Source organism: Mirounga angustirostris, unplaced genomic scaffold (genome assembly GCF_029215605.1).
Source record: "Mirounga angustirostris isolate CCGP_5_RB_7025 unplaced genomic scaffold, mMirAng1.0.hap1 SCAF_17, whole genome shotgun sequence".
Taxonomy (NCBI): Eukaryota; Metazoa; Chordata; class Mammalia; order Carnivora; family Phocidae; genus Mirounga; species Mirounga angustirostris.
In genome coordinates, this window is record NW_026991725.1 from 11,281,180 (window position 1) to 11,302,061 (window position 20,882).

General features: G+C 36.9%; 1 protein-coding gene across 3 annotated transcripts in view; it reads right to left on the minus strand.

The window, feature by feature from the left end:
- The window catches only part of USP32 (ubiquitin specific peptidase 32), a 220,331-nt gene that overhangs the window by 20,015 nt on the left and 179,434 nt on the right, over positions 1-20,882 (minus strand). For 2 of the 3 annotated variants that reach the window (XM_064582870.1, XM_064582872.1), the window contains 11 exons: positions 18,609-18,768; positions 14,343-14,497; positions 13,359-13,440; positions 12,194-12,268; positions 11,368-11,506; positions 11,037-11,142; positions 9,120-9,293; positions 8,012-8,186; positions 7,190-7,341; positions 5,538-5,649; positions 4,284-4,495 (listed from right to left, as the gene is read on the minus strand). In XM_064582870.1, the coding sequence (XP_064438940.1) occupies positions 4,284-4,495; positions 5,538-5,649; positions 7,190-7,341; positions 8,012-8,186; positions 9,120-9,293; positions 11,037-11,142; positions 11,368-11,506; positions 12,194-12,268; positions 13,359-13,440; positions 14,343-14,497; positions 18,609-18,768 (1,542 nt within the window). The remainder of the gene's footprint in view (positions 1-4,283; positions 4,496-5,537; positions 5,650-7,189; positions 7,342-8,011; positions 8,187-9,119; positions 9,294-11,036; positions 11,143-11,367; positions 11,507-12,193; positions 12,269-13,358; positions 13,441-14,342; positions 14,498-18,608; positions 18,769-20,882) is intronic. The other variant, XM_064582871.1, reaches the window with a different exon arrangement.

A 20,882-nucleotide genomic window follows, 5' to 3' on the forward strand; every position in this document is an offset into this window, starting at 1 on the left:
CCAATAATTATGAAAACCTGTACATAATGCTTCAGCACTTACCATGCAAATATATAACATATACATGATAACTGAAGAGAGCTGTTTTCCAAGAACAAAAAAAAGTACATCAGAGTTCTTAATTTATGATGTGATAACACTTGGTAAAAAAAGACAGAGAAATGCATGGATCAATTATTTTAGCTGATGGGACCAGTTGGAGCCGTGCTTAAAGACAATTCCAAGTCACAAATGGATCCCTTAATTCTCTGTCTATTCATACAATCCTGTCTAGAACATGGTCCACAGAATGTTATCCATATGATCAGAAACTCACTTTAAGTCAAGAGTTATTAACTCAAAGGGGGAGAAAAGTACATTTTAAAGAATTATCAGAAAACAAAGGTCAAGACAGAATACAGCCAGCACTCCAAAAGCCTCCCTATGCTTCCTCCCAATCACAAATTCTTCCTTCCTTCTAAAGTTTACAGTTTTGGGGCACCTCCGTGGCTCAGTTGGTTAAGTGTCTGACTCTTGATTTTGGCTCAGGTAATGGTCACAGGGTCGAGAGATCGAGCCCCATGTTGGGCTCCGTGCTGGGTGTGGAGCCTGCTTGGGATTCTTTCTCCTTCTCCCTCTATCCCCCCCTGCCCTGCTCATGTACTTTCTCTAAATAAACAAATAAGTAAATAAAAATTAAAAAGAAAGTTAACAGTTTTTCTGAATTTTATGGTAGTTACTTCCTTGCTTTGTATAATTTTGTAGACTGTGCATAAAAAACAATTTCATTTTCCCTGTTTCTAAAGTTTCTAAAAACTTTAAAGTTTCTAAAAAAAATAATAAAACTTATATTTTTGTGTCTGGCTTCTTTCCCACAATATTATGTTTGAGTTCATTTATGTTGAATATAACTCTAAGTCCATTCATTTTCATTGCTGTATAATATTCTATGAATATGTCTCAACTTGTTGTCCCTTCTATTAATGGACATTTATTTTTTTAAAGATTTATTTATTTTAGAGAGAAAGCAAGACCGAGCAAGGGCGAGTGGGGTGAGGGGCAGAAGAGGGAAGAATCTCAAGCAGACTCTCCACTGAGCACGGAGCCTGATGCGGGGCTCAATCTCACGACCCTGAGATCATGACCTGACCTGAAATCAAGAGTCCAACGCTTATCCAACTGAGACACCTAGGTGCCCCAACTAATGGGCATTTAATGTTTTCATTTTTTGGTTTTCAGCTTTGGGTTATAGATAATGCTGTTATCTGAACAAATATTCTTCTACACTCCTGGTACACATAGGTCTCTTTTTAGGTGCTTAAAAAGGATAATTATCTTTAACTAGATAACTATTTTCTAAACGAGCTATATTAATTTATACTCTTATTAACAGTGTATGAGAATCCCTGTTGCTCAAATATCCTTATCAACACTGTCAATCTGTTTAATCTTAGCTCTTCTGGTGAGTGTGCAGTGATATGGCAATGTGACTTTAATTTGCATTTCCCTGGTTAGTAGTGTGGCTGATCACTTTTTCATATGGTTACTGGCTATTTGGATATCTTTTCTGTGAAGTGCCTGTTTAAGTATCAACCATTTTTTACGTTTTTTTCTTAATGATTTACATGAGTCCTCTGTATTTTCTGGATTGAACCCTTTGGCGGTTATAGATGTTGCAAACATCTTCTATTCCAAGGCTTGCCTTTCTACTCTCTTAATGGTGTCTTTTTTTTTTTCTTTTAAGATTTTTTTTATTTCTGGGAGCCTGGGTGGCTCAGTTGGTTGGGCAACTGCCTTCAGCTCAGGTCATGATCCTGGAGTCCCGGGATCGAGTCCCGCATCGGGCTCCCTGCTCAGTGAGGAGCCTGCTTCTCCCTCTGACCCTCCCTCCTCTCATGTACTCTCTCTCATTCTCGCTCTCTCAAATAAATAGATAAATCTTTAAAAAAAAAAAAAAAGATTTTTTTTATTTCTTTATTTTAGAGAGCGAGCACAAGCAGGGGGAGAGGCAGAGGCAGAGGGAGAAGCAGACTCCCCGCTGAGCAGGGAGCCCAACATGGGGCTCGATCCCAGGACCCTGGAATCATGACCTGAGCCGAAGGCAGCCGCTTAACTGACTGAGCCACCCAGGTGCCCCTTAATGGTGTCTTTTGATGGAACTAAAGTTCTTAATTTTAATGATATCCAATTTATTAATCTTTTCCTTTATGGTTAGTGCTTTTTGTGTCCAATTTAAGCAGTCTTTCCCTACGTCAAGGTCACGAATGTTATTCACCTTTATCATCTTCTGGGGGTTGTTTTATTGTTTTGCTTTCACATTTATTCTATAGTCCACCTGGAATTGAACACTGTGTGATGAGAGAGGGAGATGCCAAGTTTCATATGGCTATCCAATTATCTCAGCACCATTTACTGAGAAAATGGTCTTTCTCTCACTGATCTGCAATGCCATCTTTGTCATAAATCAAGTGTTCATGCATTTATGAACCTGTTTCTGGGCCCTCTATTCTAATCCACTGGTCTACTTGTCTTTTTTCACACCAACATCACAATGTCTTAAGTACTGTAGTGTTATAAAATTGTAATATCTGGTAGCTCAATTCCTCGTGTTTTGTTCTTCTTCAACAGCGTCTTGGTTATTTTGGTGCTTTGTACTTCCACTTTTTTTTTTTTACTTTTTAAGTAAGCTCTACACCCAACATGGGGCTTAAACTCAAGACCCCAAGAACAAGAGTTGCGTGCTCTACCGACTGAGCCAACCAGGCACCCCTGTACTTCCATTTTAGAATCAGCTTATCAAGTTATACATACACAATCATCCACACACAGAGTAAGCATTTTCTTTCTTTCTTTTTTTTTTTTAAAAGATTTTATTTATTTATTTGAGAGAGAGAGAATGAGAGACAGAGAGCATAAGAGGGAGGAGGGTCAGAGGGAGAAGCAGACTCCCTGCCGAGCAGGGAGCCCGATGCGGGACTCGATCCCGGGACTCCAGGATCATGACCTGAGGCGAAGGCAGTTGCTTAACCAACTGAGCCACCCAGGCGCCCCAGAGTAAGCATTTTCATCAGGATTGTGCATTGAATCTGTAGATCAGTTTGTGGAGAACTGATATCTTTGAAATATTGGGTCTTCTAATCCATGAACATGGTCTAATCCTTCAAATATTTGAGTCTTCTTTAATTTTTGTCAATATTTTATTGTTTTCCATATAGATGCCTTATATATCTGTTGTAGTTTATTTCTAGGTACTTAATTTTTTTCCTACTATGACAAACGATATCTGTAGTGGATTGAATGGTGGCTCCCCGAAAGATATGTCCACATCCTAACCCCCAGAACTTGTGAATGTGACTTTATTTGGCAAAATCGTTTTTGCAGATGTAATTAAGTAGAGGATCTTGAGGTTGAGATATCCTGGATTATCTGCATGGCCCCTACATCTAATGACAAGTGCTCTTATCAGTAAATTATTAGTAAAAAGCAAAGGGAGAAGAAGACCATGCAAAGAAGGAGGCAGAGACTGGAGTTACCAGCTAAGAAATGCCTATGGAAGCTGGAAGAGGCAAGGAAGGATTCTCCTCTAAAGCCTTTGGAGGGAGCACAGCCCTGTTGATTTCAGATGTCTTGATTTTAGACTTCCAGCCTTTAGAAATATGTATGAAAGAATAAATTTCTACTGTTTTAATCCACCAAATTTGTGCTTTTTTATAGCAGTCCTATGAGACAACTTGTTTTACCCAAGAACATTCTTGTTTCTCTCCAACCAACCAAACCAATCTCCAAAGGTATCCACACTTAATGGCAGAGAAGATGTACATGTCTACATGAACATAGGAGACACAAACTTTTAAAAGAAAGTAGTATTCTGGGTGCCTGGGTGGCTCAGATGGTTAAACGTCTGCCTTCAGCTCAGGTCATGATCCCAGGGTCCTGGGATCGAGCCCCGCATCAGGCTCCCTGCTTGGTGAGGAGCCTGCTTCTCCCTCTCCCTCTACTGTTCCCCCTGCTTGTGCTCTCTAGCTCTGTCAAATAAATAAATAAAATCTTTAAAAAAATAAAAAATAAAAGAAAGTAGTATTCAGATGTACCAGCTATCCTGTTGCTGTTTAATATGAGTGAGGAATGTCATTTCATACATAGGCCAGCATGTGTGATACCAAATCCCGGCTCTGATCACTTACACTATCATACATAATATATTGAAAGTGAACAAAATGAAGATGCTTCAAAGACAGAAAGTGGCTATGTTTCACAAATGACACTGGCAAGACCGGAAGTAACTTGCTTAACATTAAACTAACCATTTTTCGGTGGACTGCAATGATGTAGCCTGTAAAGGAATTGTCAGGAAGAGATGGCATATGACCATTCACCATTCCATTTGTGAAGTTTTTCTCAGTTCCACATGGCACAACAGTGTTTGGCATTCCATTGGGTATGAATATTGGTCGGGGCAAGTCCCCATTGGTGGATAGAGTGAACATTCCATTTGTAGATGGGGAAGAGGAGAAATCTACAAATTCAAAGATAAGTATAGCATCATAAGCTTGTGGTGCCTTCATCTTTGCTCTTTTCTCAAATAATGTGGGGACTCAGACCACTGTAGTACAGTCTCTTTCAGCAAAGGACAGGGAGAAATCATAGTTCAAATAATAATTCTAGATTGATTAGAAGATTTTAATTTCAGATTTTACTTCTATAACTCACACTTAAGACTAAATGACAAAGCAGAGTAATTGCTGGAAAGTTTCCTGAAAAGTATAAGTAAAATTTTTGTAAGAACCTTTATCAGCACCATATTGTTGCACGCAGTTTTCTTTTCCCTCTCTACAAATTCATTTCTCCATTCTCTTAAAAATGTTTAGTTGAATACAGTAGTCTCTAGCTACATGTTGCCTTTTTTTTTTAACTTTACACAGATTTCCCATATACCCTAGGTCTCCACAACTGCAAAGCCTTCCCCATTAGCAACAACCCCCCAACCAAAGTTAATATATTTGTTACAAATGATGATGAAAGATACTTTTTAAATTTAAATTAAAAACGCAATTTTTTCAGTCTCAACAGTGCTCAACACTCCATGTAACTAATGGATATTCTATTGGATGCAAAAAGTTATATGATAGACAAACAATACTATATGGTCAAAAAGACTCAGATAACCATATCAAATCACATGCAATATTGATAAACAGTAATTCTTCTTTTGTTTTTATTCCCCACCCCAACCCTAAAGAGAGTATTTCTTAGTTGCGTTTATTATTTTGTTTTCTGACAGTATATATCTCTTATGCCACCTGTTGCCATGTTAGTGTCAGATAAAAAGAATTAAGAGATCTGAATTCCAGGGGCAGATTTAGTTAAGCATCTACATTGTCACTTACATTGCCTGAATTTTAGGCTCCTTGTCTAAAAAATGAGGAATTTGAGCCAAATGATCACCAAGGTTTCCATCAGGCTCCAAAATTCTTTTGCCCAAATATCCTTAGCCCAAACAAATATAAACCCAGTATTTAAAGCTAAAATCACAAGAAGGAGCTCTAGTTCTACCTTACCTGTCTGTATTGGACTAGAAGCTGAAATTGGAGATCCAGGAATGGGGATTTCAAATGCACACAAAAATCCACTTACTGAAAGTCGTACTTTTTGGTTGTCCTGAGGGAAATTCTACAGAAAAAGAGGTAAGATGAGAAGGGGGAAATGCTTCAGATAAAATGGAAAATCATCTCTCTGATACATACAAGTTAATGTCTTAGATGCTTTCACCAATAAAACAAACAAGATGACTAATTTTTCTCAAACAACTAAAAGATGAAAGCTTGATAAACTGACTGAAAACTAACCTTACTGACAAAACCGTTATCCCTTCCCATAGGAAAGAAGTATATTGTGTATAACTGGCTCCTTAAGTTTTGTCCCTCATTCAAGCATCTAAACCCCAACCTCAGAGAGTTCTTACCTTTGCTTTACACAAGAGAAAAACATCAATTAGGTGAGTTTCATACCCAAAGATAAATATTAATAATGCCAATGGTATGAGCTCAATTCAGGGTAGGTAACATATTTATTATTTTATTAGAATTTTTTTTGAACTTATTTTATTTAAATTCAATTAGTGGGGGCACCTGGGTGGCTCAGTCGTTAAGCATCTGCCTTCGGCTCAGGTCATGTTCCCAGGGTCCTGGGATTGAGCACCGCATCGGGCTCCCTGCTCAGCGGGAAGCCTGCTTCTCCCTCTCTCACTCCCCCTGCCTGTGTTCCCTCTCTCGCTGTCTCTGTCAAATAAATAAGATCTTTAATAAAAAAAATAAAATAAATTCAATTAGTGTATCATTAGTTTCAGATGTACAGTTCAGTTATTCATCCAGTGCTCATTACATCACTTGCCCTCCTTAATGCCCAATACCCAGTTACCCCATCCCACCCCACCTATATTTATTTTTTTGTTTCAAGTTTTTATTTAAATTCTAGTTAGTTAACATATGGTGTAATATTAGCTTTAGGCAATATATTTGTTAAATTGCTTATTTTTGTAGCTGGTATGCAGGAAGAAGTGACTTATGTCAATTTGTCTTTGCTCTCTAACTTCTTAAGAGTATTGAAAGGCCAGGTGTATATATTCATAAAGAAACAGTAAAAGCACACATTTATAAATATGTATAAAATTTTAACCTAGGAAGACTTCTAGTGAGTGTGGTAATATAGAAGAGCTGTAAAGTGTAGCAGCAGTAGTCAATGGGGGAATTCTATACTGTAGTGACACAGCTAGATTACTCCATATAGATAGCACTGGACTTATATACTTCCCTTCTTTAAAAATGCCACTATCATTATTACTTCTTTATGCTGGCAGATAACCCTTTTTAAAGTTTCTGGGATGGGAAACTTGAGACATTTTTTTGTTCAGTTTTTGCTGTTATTAATATCTCCTTCAGTCATTAATTGATAAAACTGTGATTTTTTTTTATTTAAAAGATTTATTTTATTTATCTGAGAGAGAGAGCGGGGGGAAGAATAGAGGGAGAAGCAGACTCCCCGCTGAGCATGGAGGTGGATGCACAGCTTGATCCCAGGACCCCGAGATCATGACCTGAGCTGAAATCAAGAGTCAGCCACTCAATCGACTGAGCCATCCAGGCGCCCCGAGAAAACTGTGATCTTTGAAGGATGGAATCAAGGGTTTCTTAGAAAGAATAGTTAATATTACCTTTATGTTGGAACCATGTACTTCTGCAAGAAGGATTTGTTCTGATTTAAGCCCACAGAGATCGCTCAGCTGTTTTTTTAATCCCGTGTACTTTTCATCCATATTCAGTCGTAGTCCATATCGTACAGGGGTAGTACCATCCAGCTTAATAACTAGTAAAGAAAAAACATCTTTTATCAGTAAAATGCAGGTTTCATTGAAAGCTTTCCTATGTGTGTGTGTGTATGTGTGTGTGACTTGGAAATAGCAAACATTTCAGTCTAGAATTTGTTTTTTAAAGATTTTATTTATTATTTATTTGAGAGAGAAGGATAGAACACGAGCAGGGGGAACAGCAGAGGGAGAGAGAGAAGCAGATTCCCCGCTGAGCAGGGAGTCCAATGTGGGACTCGATCCCAGGACCCTGGGATCATGACCGGAGCTGAAGGCAAACACTTAACCGACTAAGCCACCCAGATGCCCCTCAGTCTAGAATTTTTATTTTATTTGTAAACTACAATAGGTAGTACTCGGGGATGATATTGAATGAAATCATTATTTTTTGATGTTCGTCTGCTATAGAAGTGTGAATGGCTTTGCAAGATTTTAAAGAGTTTCTGGTATGTTTGAAACAATAGAGGAATCAATGGGTACATGGCTTGGACCTATACTCCAGGTCTTTCAAACTTCAAATTATGTCTAAAATTAGATTGCTAGATTATAACATGCTGGCCAATTTTTATGAGAATGCATTATAAAGAAATGACTATACTTACAAATTCGGGTTACCTGGATAAGGTAAAAGAATGTATTGAAGTAATTTTTTGGAACTTTGTGACCTACCTGTTATTTCTAAGTGCATATAACTGTCCATTGGTAGTGGTAAAGACAAAAAATTGAAAGGGTCAAATCGGACACTTATATGCCCACATGTCTTGCATCTGACTTGGGATCTCAGCTGCCCGTGGAACAAATCCACAACAATTGATCTATTCCTTCTCAGATGGTTGTCCCAGGCCTAGCAAGGAAAAAGATTAGAAAACTTTTTTTTCCCCAAAATTCAAAAGATAATTATTTCTACACAAATTCAAATAAATTGGCTAAATCTATTAGGTTTAAATGTCAAGAATATAATCCTCTGAAACTAATATAATATTGTATGTAAACTATACCCCAATAAAAAAAAGAACATAATCCTTAATCTTCATTTAAAACATGGAAGCTTTCTGCCTGTAAATTTACAATGCAGATATGTAATGTAAAAGGTACCACCTACTGAGATAGTACAGAAAACCAGTTTTTTTTTTTTTTTTTTTTAAGATTTTATTTATTTGCCAGAGAGAGAGAGACAATGAGAGAGGCAACACAAGCAGGGGGAGTGGCAGAGGGAGAAGCAGGCTTCCTGCCGAGCAGGGAGCCTGATGCGGGGCTCAATCCCAGGACCCTGGGATCATGACCTGAGCTGAAGGCAGACGCTTAACGACTGAGCCACCCAGATGCCCCAGAAAACCAGTTCTTGAATGGAATGTGATTCTTCTGTTCAACCTATATGATATTAAATACAGATGGAAAATCCTTTTTGTTCTTACCATGGTGACAGTGATGAGTATTAAAGCTCTTTATCCATTAAAAGGCAGATAAAACATGTCTATTGGTCACTGTACACATTATTTTAGCAATTATGGGGACTCCCAAGTTCTACTGAATAATTATTCCTACTTTCTTTCCCAACAGTTTACAATGTAAAAAGGCAACATTTTAAAATCTGCATTAAAGATGCTTTGTTTTGGTGTTACTGAACAAGAATTAAATAGAGAAATATAAATTCCTTCACTTCCACAGTACAATTCTGATCACAGAATAGTTTAGCTAGCATTTAAGCTGTGCAACACACATTCGTGGTCAGAACATTTGATCTATTGCTTACATTAGAAATTCAAAACTGACAAACCTCTGCAGCTACTTCCCAGTCTGGTCGGCCATCGCTGTCCTTCAGTTCCACATATGGCTTCTCATGGACTCGGTTGAGATCCTCATGAAGACCATCCAAGAGAAAAGCCAGAAGTTCTTGGGAGTCTTGTTGCTGGAACCCATTAAACCTGGGAGCATATTTTGCTATGGTCCACTATAAATATAACAGGAATCAAACTCATTATTTGCTACCCCATAAAATTTGGAATGAATATGACCCATCATTCATTCAGAGGCATTATGAGAAGGTAAACAGTATTTAGTCTGCCTCGATTTCAGCAAATATATTTTGAATAATCACAAAATCTTTCTAGTCTTAATCTCAAATGACAAGGAAAAAAAGGTATTTTGGCCAATACTGTGTCCCAGTTCAGTATCATATAAGCAGTTCTTTAGGTACACAGATATTATTTAAGACAGGTAGGACAGAAATATTAAAATAGCCTTTGCTCTCATTGAAAAAGTTCCTGTTATAGTTTTCTTTTGCAGTTAACTCTTCTAGTCTTGTATCCTAACGTTTATTATTAGAGGCAGAATAGCCTTGTGTTTAACTGTGAGGACTTAACTAACTAGCTTATAATCTTGGGCAAGCTGTTTAACTGCCCTGAGCCTTAGTTTCCTAAGCCATAAAATGAGGATAATAATATTGCTTTACATTCTAGGATTACTTAGAAGATTAAATGAGTTAATACATATAAAGTAATTAGAATAGTGCTTGGAAGTGGTTAAGTAGTCGAAGTTTTAGTTATTATGATTAATTTTTAATCTAAAAAAGTTTCTGTATTGTTTTTAAATAAAGATAAAAAATAATCCTAAAAATAATAATCCTAACTTTATTACATATAATATAAAATTTGTATCCATGAATTTCAGTAATATATATTCTTTCTGCTTTTTATTTTTAATTAAATTAATTATTTTTAAATTAGGCTCCATGCCCAGTGTAGAGCCCAATGTCAGGGTTAAACTCCATCACCGTGAGATCAAGACCTGAGTTGAGAGAGTTGGATGCTTAATTGACTGAGCCACCCAGGTGCCCCTCTTGCTGCTTTTTAAGATTCTATAGGTGGGGGACCTGGATAGCTCAGTCGGTTAAGCATCTGCCTTCAGCTTGGGTCACAATCCCAGGGTCCTGGGATTGAGGCCCACATTGGGCTCCCTGCTCAGCGGGGAGCCTGCTTCTCCCTCTCCCTCTGCTTGCCACTCCCCCTGCTTGTGCTCTCTGGCCCTCTCTCTATGTGTCAAATAAATAAATAAAATCTTAAAAAACAATTCTATAGGGGCGCCTGGGTGGCTCAGTTGTTAAGCATCTGCCTTCGGCTCAGGTCATGATCCCAAGGTCCTGGGATCGAGCCCCGCATCGGGCTCCCTGCGCAGCGGGAAGCCTGCTTCTCCCTCTCCCACTCCCCCTGCTTGTGTTCCTGCTCTCGCTCTCTCTCTCTCTCTGTCAAATAAATAAATAAAATCTTAAAAAAAAAAAAACAAAAAAACCAATTCTATAGATAGAACTAATTATCTTAGTAATGTTAAAAAGGTATGAGTATCATTTACTAGGCTCAGAGGTATACCCTGCAGTTAGAATATTGCTAACAGTAAAGGACTAACAAAGGAAGATTTACTATGTATACAGATATTTGATAAATTAGTAAACTGAACGACATCCCAAATTTAGACTATGACTTTGATCATTTCCTGACACTACATCTATAGCAGTATTTTACATATATTTGAGCAAGTAAAAATATTTGACACCTAGTTTATGTCTCATGAAAGATCTAAAACACATTAGTTAAACTAAAGCTAAAAAGCTAAACATAAAAAGCGTGTAGAAAAAAATCAGTTACTTTTAAACAACTGCTTAGGACTTAATACTTTCGTATTATTTTAATCTGCTTACCCGAAGCTTTAATGGGGCAACATTCTTCTGAGTTCCACTCCAAAGTTCCTGTACTAAATCCCCATAGCATTTGGCCATATGCCCCTTCATACCAATGGGATTTGTCCTAGAAGTTCAAGAGGAAAATTTGTTGCCAAAGGTTCTCATAAATCACAATCACATGGGCACAGAAATGTCTAGCATCTATTTTCTCACATCAAAATTTCTTTTTAAAACAGGAGAAGTATCCCTTGCCCCTTATTTCATACTAAATAGGGCAAATAAGTCTTTTCTCCCCCAGGGTGAAGAAAGAGATTTAAGTGATAGTGGGTAATGAACCAAGAAATATTACCTGTTGAGTTCATAAAGATGTCTCCCTGAGATAAAATACTGTGTCAGTGGCTGTGTGTTACTAACACACTGGATGCTTGAGTTCATGAAGCAAGTGTTTCCCAGGTTACTCAGACCAGTGGCTCCTTTTTCTGTGGGAACTGGAACAAACAATTATGAGAAGGAAGCCTAACTATAGTAAGATGTCGCAGGCAGACCAGTTACTTGTATTTGACGCAACGATTTTTTAATTTTTTTTAATCAGCTAAATGGAGCTAAAACTTCTTTATCTGGTCTTGGAATGCCAAAGTAGAGAAGGTTTTTCATAGAGAGTCACTGGCAATCATGATAATCCAAGCTCATTTGTGATCTAAAACTAGCAAAGATTCTCTTTAACTGCTAAGATAGTTTTTTACAATTCAAACAATTCTCTCCTAGTATTATGTCTTTAAAAATATATAAATTATTTAATTGCAAGGTTAGAAAAAAAAAATTGATACTCCAGGAAAAAGAAAAAGGGGTCCTGGGCGCCTGGGTGGCTCAGTTGGTTAAGCGACTGCCTTCGGCTCAGGTCATGATCCTGGAGTCCCGGGATCGAGTCCCGCATCGGGCTCCCTGCTCGGCAGGGAGTCTGCTTCTCCCTCTGACCCTCCCCCCTCTCATGCTCTCTCTCTCTATCTCATTCTCTCTCTCAGATAAATAAATAAAAATCTTAAAAAAAAAAAAAAAAGGGGTCCTAATCAATTTTGAACTAGAAAGCCAAAAGTTGTTAACACTTCAATAGTTGAGAAAGAAAAAAAGAATAATTTTAAGATAATCTCTTTAGAAATAATTAACCAGAGACTTACCCTTGTGTCTATCTATTTTACTACTGTTTGCTATAAAGGACATTTCCTCAGGCCAACTCATATCTTTGTTGCGAACTGGAAAGACAGAGAGAGGAACGTGTTAATTTCTTATCCATTCAAATCACACCCACTCAATTGCTTCTGTTTAAAAAATTTTTTTTTCTTATTTCTAAATCAGAAACTGAAAAAAAAAATTGAGTTAATTTTAGTAATTGATTCTGAAACCATTCCAACTCTTTAAATTGGGGACTTTATAGCTACTTGATTAGAATTCATTAGTAAGCTATTCCCTCAATTACCAACCTGAATTAAAATTATACTCAAACATCTATAGAAGTAATTAAAGCTCTTAAACTTAATGTATTAGAATTATCACAATTCCTTCTTAAATTATGACAACTGTTAGAGTAATCTATTTTATTTTTTCAACTTCTTTTTTAAATTTTATTTTATTTTATTATGTTATGTTAATCACCATACATTACATCATTAGTTTTTGATGTAGTGTTCCATGATTCATTGTTTGCATATAACACCCAGTGCTCCATTCAATACATGAGAGACTATGGACTCTGAGAAAGAAACTGAGGGTTCTAGAGGGGAGGGGTTGGGAGGATGGGTTAGCCTGGTGATGGGTATTAAAGAGGGCACGTATTGAATAGAGCACTGGGTGTTATAATCTATTTATTTTAATACAAAGGCAGTCTGCAATGTTTCCAAAAATCCTGAAGGGGAAAGATACATTTTAAGTTTACAGTGACATGTCCATGTCAGTGTGTAAATCTATGTGTGAATATACAAGTTCTGTTGGCGAGTGACCAGTGTTTGATGACTAATGAAAGCCTCGACCACTAACTATGCCAGAAAGTTAGTTTTCTTACTCAAACTCAAAAACTCAGGTTGAAATTTTATAAATTTATAACTGAATTCACTTGTTTCTACCCAATGTTTCTATTCCTTGCCAACCAATGAAAGCAGACATATTTTTCTTTTAAAGCACTCTAGATAGTATGTAGGATTACATAAGAGCTTAATGGTTTTTCTTTACTATAAAGAATATAATGATCAAATAATAGCCAGAAAAATTATAAAACAGATTATTAGTAATTAAATCTTTAAATTCTTTCCCTAAAATCTAATATAGATGCATGCTTCCATCTTATACCTTCAATTACCAGATGCTGCTCATCTTGGATTTTCAAATATTCCAATCTATGATCCTCATCATCCAGAAGAGTAAGGTAATTCTGTGTATGGAGAAGAAAACGTTTTTGTTAATTTGATTACTAAACTTGAAACAGAAAAGGAAATAAAAATGAATGATAATTAAAACAATTAAACATGTCCTTGTAGTTCTCTAACTCATGTGACAGATATTTTGCATATTATAGTTCATAAATATTTATAATTTAGGTAGCAAAATGAGAGAAAAACAATGTCAACTTCATAAACAAATACTTTATGCTCTAAAACAAAATTATAACAGAATTTTGGGGAGATTGGAAGATTCATCACACATCAAACTAAAATTCATTGAGATTTAGATTTTTCTGAAGCACTTGTACAAAAGAAATTTTCTTTACTATCTAGTATGAAATTCAGTAAACATGCTTATGATCAAGATGAAACTTACCAGGAACCAAAAATATAAAATCAAAGTCCTACAGTAGAATTACATGTTTTTGTTTGTGCTCACAAAACTAAGTTACTTAATTCTAAGGGAGATACTATTATGTTGCCCGCCTACTCATGAGAAAATTGAGACAGTTAAGTGACTTGCTCTGGGTTATACAACTAAACAAGTGGCAGGGCCAGGATTTAATCCCTGGCAGTGTGGCTCCAGGAACTGTGCTCTTAACTATTATACTATACTGCCTCTCAATGGTGATCACAGGAGGATATAAAGAGGGAACAATGGAATAGAGAACTGGTTAAAACTACTTATGATCCAATTTCAGAGTATACTCTGAAAACATACTGCATATGGTAGGAAGAATATATAAGCAATTAATATAATAGCACTACTTCTGAGGAGGATGGAAGACAGAGGTCAGAGGATGAGAATGAAGAATTTTCACTATATACTTCTGTACTGTTCGGATCTTTTTCAGCATGTGTACAAGTCACCTTACAACAGGAAATGACTTACCTCACTGTTGTAGAGCCACAGGCGCATATCTTCCTCTTTGATGCGTAGCCTTTGAGACAGATATTCATGAATTTCCTTGATGGTCTGCATTCGACTAAAACAGCCTGTATAGGCTAAGACCCGCTTTAATGGCGCATTCGGAGAAGGTACATTTCCTATGGTCATGGTAATCATAATAAGGAAAAAGGCAGGTGTAAAAAAAAAAGCACCCCACTCAGCAATGACTATTTTAGGAAATAATGATGAGAAATGAGAATTATAGGATAAATAATTTTATAAATTAAGAAGCTTTAAAATTAAGATAAAAGAACAACTGTGTTTAAGTTCAAAGCCTTAACTTTGGAAGGAAGAGCAATAAGACCAGAAGCCCAAGTAACAGGCAATATTTGGATCCCAAGAGGAGTGGCAAGTATCAACAAAAGACACGGTACCTTGGCTGCCCTCAGCAGGGTCACACTCAATAGCAAAATCAATATTCAATATAAGAATGGGGAAGATCATATGGGACTTGATTTGAATTCCACAGATAACTGGACTCATTCAAAAGAATTCCACAGAAAATTGAATTTGTTAAAAAGAAAACCACTGGCCCCAAATGGGATCACTTATGTTAAAGCTCTAAGTCAGTAAACCAAGACTTAATACCTGACCTAACTGCAGTTTCAAATCCCTAGAAATGTAACCTTTAACTGGTCAACATGGGAATTTCCTGGTCAGTACTAGGAAATTTATTGATAGACCCTACTTTTCCCTTTAAGAGGGAGACCTTGCTTAAAACAATGGAATCTTTGTGAAGAGTTTCCTTTTTTCCACTCCCTCTCTACCTTTAAAAACCTTTTTTCTTTTTTTTTCTGTAGCTCTTGGGAGCACCCCTCTACTTGCTAGAAGGGATGTTGCCAGATTCATAAATCAATTAATAAAGCCAATTAGATCTTTAAAATTTACTTGGTTGAATTTTTGTTATTTAACATGACCCACTTTCTTAAAATAAACTGTCTTTGAATTACTAATACCATCACTCCCAGTAATTAAGTGCCCCAAATACCAGGCACAGAAGCACAATTACACAAGAAACTTTTACTTAAAATTCTAAATAGGCAGAGACACTACAATGGCCAGAGTTTAAAATGAAACCAAGAACCTTCCCATGACAAAAAAAATTGCCCCGCTGAAAAGGCAGGAGGCAGGAAAACCATGTGACCTGCCTGCAAAATAAGATGACAGCAGAAATGATCTTGAATTCCAAGAGGGCTCAAGAAACAAAAAGAATGGTAGGGGCACCTGGGTGGCTCAGTTGTTAAGCGTCTGCCTTCAGCTCAGGTCATGATCCCAGGGTCCTGGGATCGAGCCCCACATTAGGCTCCCTACTCTGCAGGAAGCCTGCTTCTCACTCTCCCACTCCTCCTGCTTGTGTTCCCTCTCTCGCTGTCTCTCTCTCTCTGTCAAATAAAATCTTTAAAAAAAAAAAAAAAAAAGAATGGTAGTAAGGGGAAAGAGAGATAAGTGAAGAAAGAATATATCAAGTTTAACCACCTACTTCAAAAGAGAAGGGGGATGAAGTGACAAGAGATTACAGAAGTTAAAAACAGGTTGCTAAAACAATTAACTAAACCTTGGTTATTAACTATTCAGCCAAAAACCCAGGCAAGAGCTGTAGCTTAAAATGGTCCTCTCTAGCTATAGTAGGTTATAGTTTACTAAGCAGCCCAAAACAAAAATAAAGCATATCAATGTAATCCATCCAGGGTACAATTATAAATGCCAGGTAATTTTCTACCCATCCAATGGAGACTTAGCTTTTTTCCTCTTATTAAATGCCTTTGAATCTTCACCTACTAAACAAAGCAGAGAAAAGTACTTGTATCATCTGCTTTTTTTTTTTTTAAGATTTTATTTATTTGACAGAGAAAGACACAGCGAGAGAGGGAACACAAGCAGGGGGAGTGGGAGAGGGAGATGCAGACTCCCCACTAAGCAGGGATTCTGACGTGGGGCTTGATCCCAGGACCCTGGGATCATGACCTGAGCTGAAGGCAGACGCTTAACGACTGAGCCACCCAGACCCCCCAATCATTTATTTTTTTAAAGATTTTATTTGACAGAGAGAGACACAGTGAGAGAGGGAGCACAAGCAGGGGAAGTGGGAGAGGGAGATGCAGACTCCCCACTAAGCAGGGATTCTGACGTGGGGCTTGATCCCAGGACCCTGGGATCATGACCTGAGCCGAAGGCAGATGCTTAATGACTGAGCCACCCAGGTGCCCCATCATCCGCTTTTTTAAGAGCTTCCAAAAAGAATTCACTCACCTAAAATAGGCTGAAAAACCATATAAGAAACAAAGACCCTGTAGCCTTATCTGTCAACAAGGCTATGTTTAAGTCATTGTTAACTGTGTCACAGTTTGTACACCCATCACTTCAGAAGTAATAAAAGAGTCTAGTAAACAGCCCTAATACATTGAGTAATAAGAAAGATGAAAAATAAGTTATGGCAGAACAAAACCCAACCATGATCAATTTTTTTTTTTTAAAGATTTTATTTATTTATTTGAGAGAGAGAGAGAATGAGAGAGAGAAAGCATGAGGGGGGAGGGTCAGAGGGAGAAGCAAATTCCCCGCTGAGCAGGGAGCCTGATGTGGGACTCGATCCCGGGACTCCAGGATCATGACCTGAGCCGAAGGCCGTCGCTTAACCAACTGAGCCACCCAGGCGCCCCATGATCAATTTTTAAACACATAGCCTAGCAAATATTTTACTATCAGATAGCAAGCAAAGGATAATTCTTAACAGAAAATAAAAGAGCAAAATTTTCCAATTATACATCAGAGGATTAGTTATAAGATTACAGCAAGAAAGCATATTTTCATAAACTTCAAAACGATTAATGATTGATTTCAGAATTAATTAGTAAGGAATAAAATTTCAAATTAAGAATAAATTTGGAGCATAACTACCCAGTTCTAGGATTCAGAAGCATTTGCAAGTGTAGTGTCCAAGTCAATTTCTGTTGTCGTAAGCCACATAAATTTATTTGAATTCTAGACAGTTTTTATAGCATAGCTCATTAAGCAGGCAGCCACTTATTACACATAATTCTGTGTTTTTGAATAGCACCAACAAATCTAGTGGAATTTACAGAAGCAGCAAAAATCTAGGATCAGCACAAGAGTTACAAAGAGTACTTGCTAAAAGCACAACACATCTTGCCTCTCATGTTATCTTTCAAAGAGAATTGAGAAAGATATATGCTATGGGTGCCATGGAAGCAAGGTGAATATTTTTATTCAATGGAAAATTAAATCAAGAATGTTTCATAGTGCTTCTATTTCACTGCTCCTCGATTTTGACATTTTCCCCAAGTTTGGTTAGGCAGAAGCCAATGCTTTGCTATAATTCTTACCAAACAATATGTGTAAGAATATCCAATATATTATGTGACTAAAACCTTTAAGGAAGACAGAAAACTATTTGATTTCAAAGGAGGAATGGTGCTTACAGGGTTGGTTTGGGTTCAAAGGTAGTTCTTGCATCCTAAGTTATATTAATAACATTCTGGCATTGTTACACAAAGTAAGACCTTGTGTAAATGGATAACTCATTATTTCTGCTGAAGAACAATGTCAAATATTTGCAAAGCAAAAGCATAGAGCAAGTCCTGCCTGTCAATAAAATTTAACCTCACAGAGAAATCAAAGGGGAACTTTCTGCATGCAGTACATTAAAATGGGAACTTATATGTCATTTTGATAGGCTTGATGTTTTTCAAAGCAAATGTGCCATTTTAATTTTCAAAAATATATTCTTCACTTTATATTATCTGTCTCTTATAAAGACTCCTTGGACCAAGCATGAGAAATGTATCATGTTTTGCCAAAAGAGTCCCAAAAAACACCAACAAATAAACAAAACTATGATACTGCGAAAGAAATTACTTTTCAGAAATTTGAGTGGAGCTGAAAAGACCAGTCAGTCATCAACTGGCAGATTCTAACTTACGACAAGCAAATAATTTATAATGGCTTTTTTCTTTGTATGCTTACAAACCAGAAAAGGAAACAATTCTTCTCCATTTGATGATGAGGCTTTGCCACTACCCCATCTAGTCTTGCGCATGACCATAGATCTAAGCCCCAGAGACGATTTACCGATTCCGTATGAAAGTAGATGGGAATATGTGTTAGTGCAGTGGCACCAGACTTGGAGCAACTTGGTTGTTTTTGTTTTTGAAAGAGATGTATGGTATTCTTGCTGCATTCTTAAGTTACCTCTTGGTAAATGCTGAGGAAACATTCTCAGGCTCATCATACCCATATTCACCCAGATGTTAGACTGCTGTGTCCGAGTGGCAGGCTGCTGTCTTAGAAAAAGAAGATATCGAGGAAATAACTCCAGCTCTGGGATTTCTGTCTTGCTATTCTTGATCACCTATTGTTATAAAAGATATAATGTGATCACTATAAAAAGAAACAAAACTTGTCATTTTTTACCAAATTTCTGAGATTTATTTTTAAACTAAAATGTTCAATAGGTTCACTATCTATGTTAGATTATAGGGATTCATAGATTTAAATACTCTCAGGCTCCTGGTCCTAAACCCATCTTCCAAGATTAGAACTCCTGGTGATTATTTTCTCCTCTTTTCTTTAAAAGCGAGTAACACTGAAATTAAGGGGAAAAATCTTAAATATTATCTATAATTCTATTCCCTTCACACTATAATTCTTTTCACTTTTACATACTTCATGTATGTAAATGATGTCCTTTAAGGGACAAATTCTTAGGACTGGAGTTATAAGTCAAAAAGTACAGAAGGCCATATCATTAACTACCTAAGTCATTTTGCCAGCCAAAGTGTAGCAATTTATAATATTCTCAGAAATTTATGAGTGTATTTCTCTCATAAAACCTTATCAGTGGACATCATTTGAAAATACCTTGTTTTTTTAACACATATAAAGAATATTATAAATTTGCTTAAAATTTTATTTCTTATATTAGTAGTAAGGATAAAAATGTTTTCATATAAAACTTTGCTATGTTCTACTGTAACTAGTTGACTCGATATATTTTTGTCTATGATAAAAACCATTACAGTGGGTGAACAAAATTGAGATTCATGTTGAAACAGGATTTTTCAATAACCCCCTCCAATAATGTGCTTGCCAGCCCAAAGACACAGGAAAACATTTTATTATAAAAATATTGCTCCAAGAGTTTTAAGAGTAGAACATTAGCAATTTAGTATTCCAAAAGGATAGCAGCATTAACATACTTTAAAACATAAAATCCTACATAAACTTTAACAGTCTCAAGTGATCAGGTTTTATTTTATTTCCCTCTGCCCTAGTAACCAATGTCTTCTGCAATAGAGCATTTTTCAATATCAAGAGGGGGCAGTAAAGAACCAAATGAAAACAATGCTATGAACCAAACCGTTAGGACTTTTTCTTAAAAGTATTCCGCATATCCTGATATGCTACAGTATGGCACTTGAGAAGCTCCATTTGGGAGCTTTTTCAAATCCTACTTAAATGATAAGCAGTAAAACTGCTCTCCCTGGTATTCTCCTCTAAGACTGCTGGACGAAGTCTGTCCACCTTTAGACAGGTACTAATAGCTACAAAGCCAACCATAATTTCTTATGATTTTAGTTTAATATGATTTGAGGCAAGATTAATAATTCAGTATTGGTAGTTGTCAAGCTACATAAAAACATACCTTTGACAGAATTTGAACTGATAATGAAGTAGTTTTTATAAATGCATCTTCTTTGCCAAGAGAACAAGTGATTTTGTGAAAAATTACAAATTAACAAATTCTTTTTTTTTTTTTTTAAAGATTTTATTTATTTATTTGAGACAGAGAGAATGAGAGAGAGAGAGCACATGAGAGGGGGAAGGGTCAGAGGCAGAAGCAGGCTCCCTGCCGAGCAGGGAGCCCGATGCGGGACTCGATCCCGGGACTCCAGGTTCATGACCTGAGCCGAAGGCAGTCGCTTAACCAACTGAGCCACCCAGGCGCCCACAAATTAACAAATTCTTATGCACATACAAAAACACATATTTATTTACATTTTAATTATTCTTGTCTTTGAACTTGTTAACTTCAGTGGCAACTGGCAAACAATAGATGCAATTCCATGTGCAAGAATTTGCCTTAAAGAGATCATCACACGTTTGGAAAAAACCCTGAGATCAAGACCTGAGCTGAGATCAAGAGTCAGATGCTTAACCGACTGAGCTACCCAGACACCCCAAAGATATTTTTAAATAAGTAGTATGACTTATGTAAGTATGAAGGTGAAAGCATTCACTTTTAACCTTGCCATGGCAATACATTTAGTATTCTCTACCTGAAAACACCATTTTATTTTACTTTTTTTTTTAAAGATTGTATTTATTCATTTGAGACACAGAGATACAGAGAACGAGAGAGAGCATGAGCAGGGGGAGAGGCAGAGGGAGAGGGAGAAGCAGGCTCCCCGCCTAGCAGGGAGCCCGATGTGGGGCTCGATCCCAGGACCCCAGGATCATGACCTG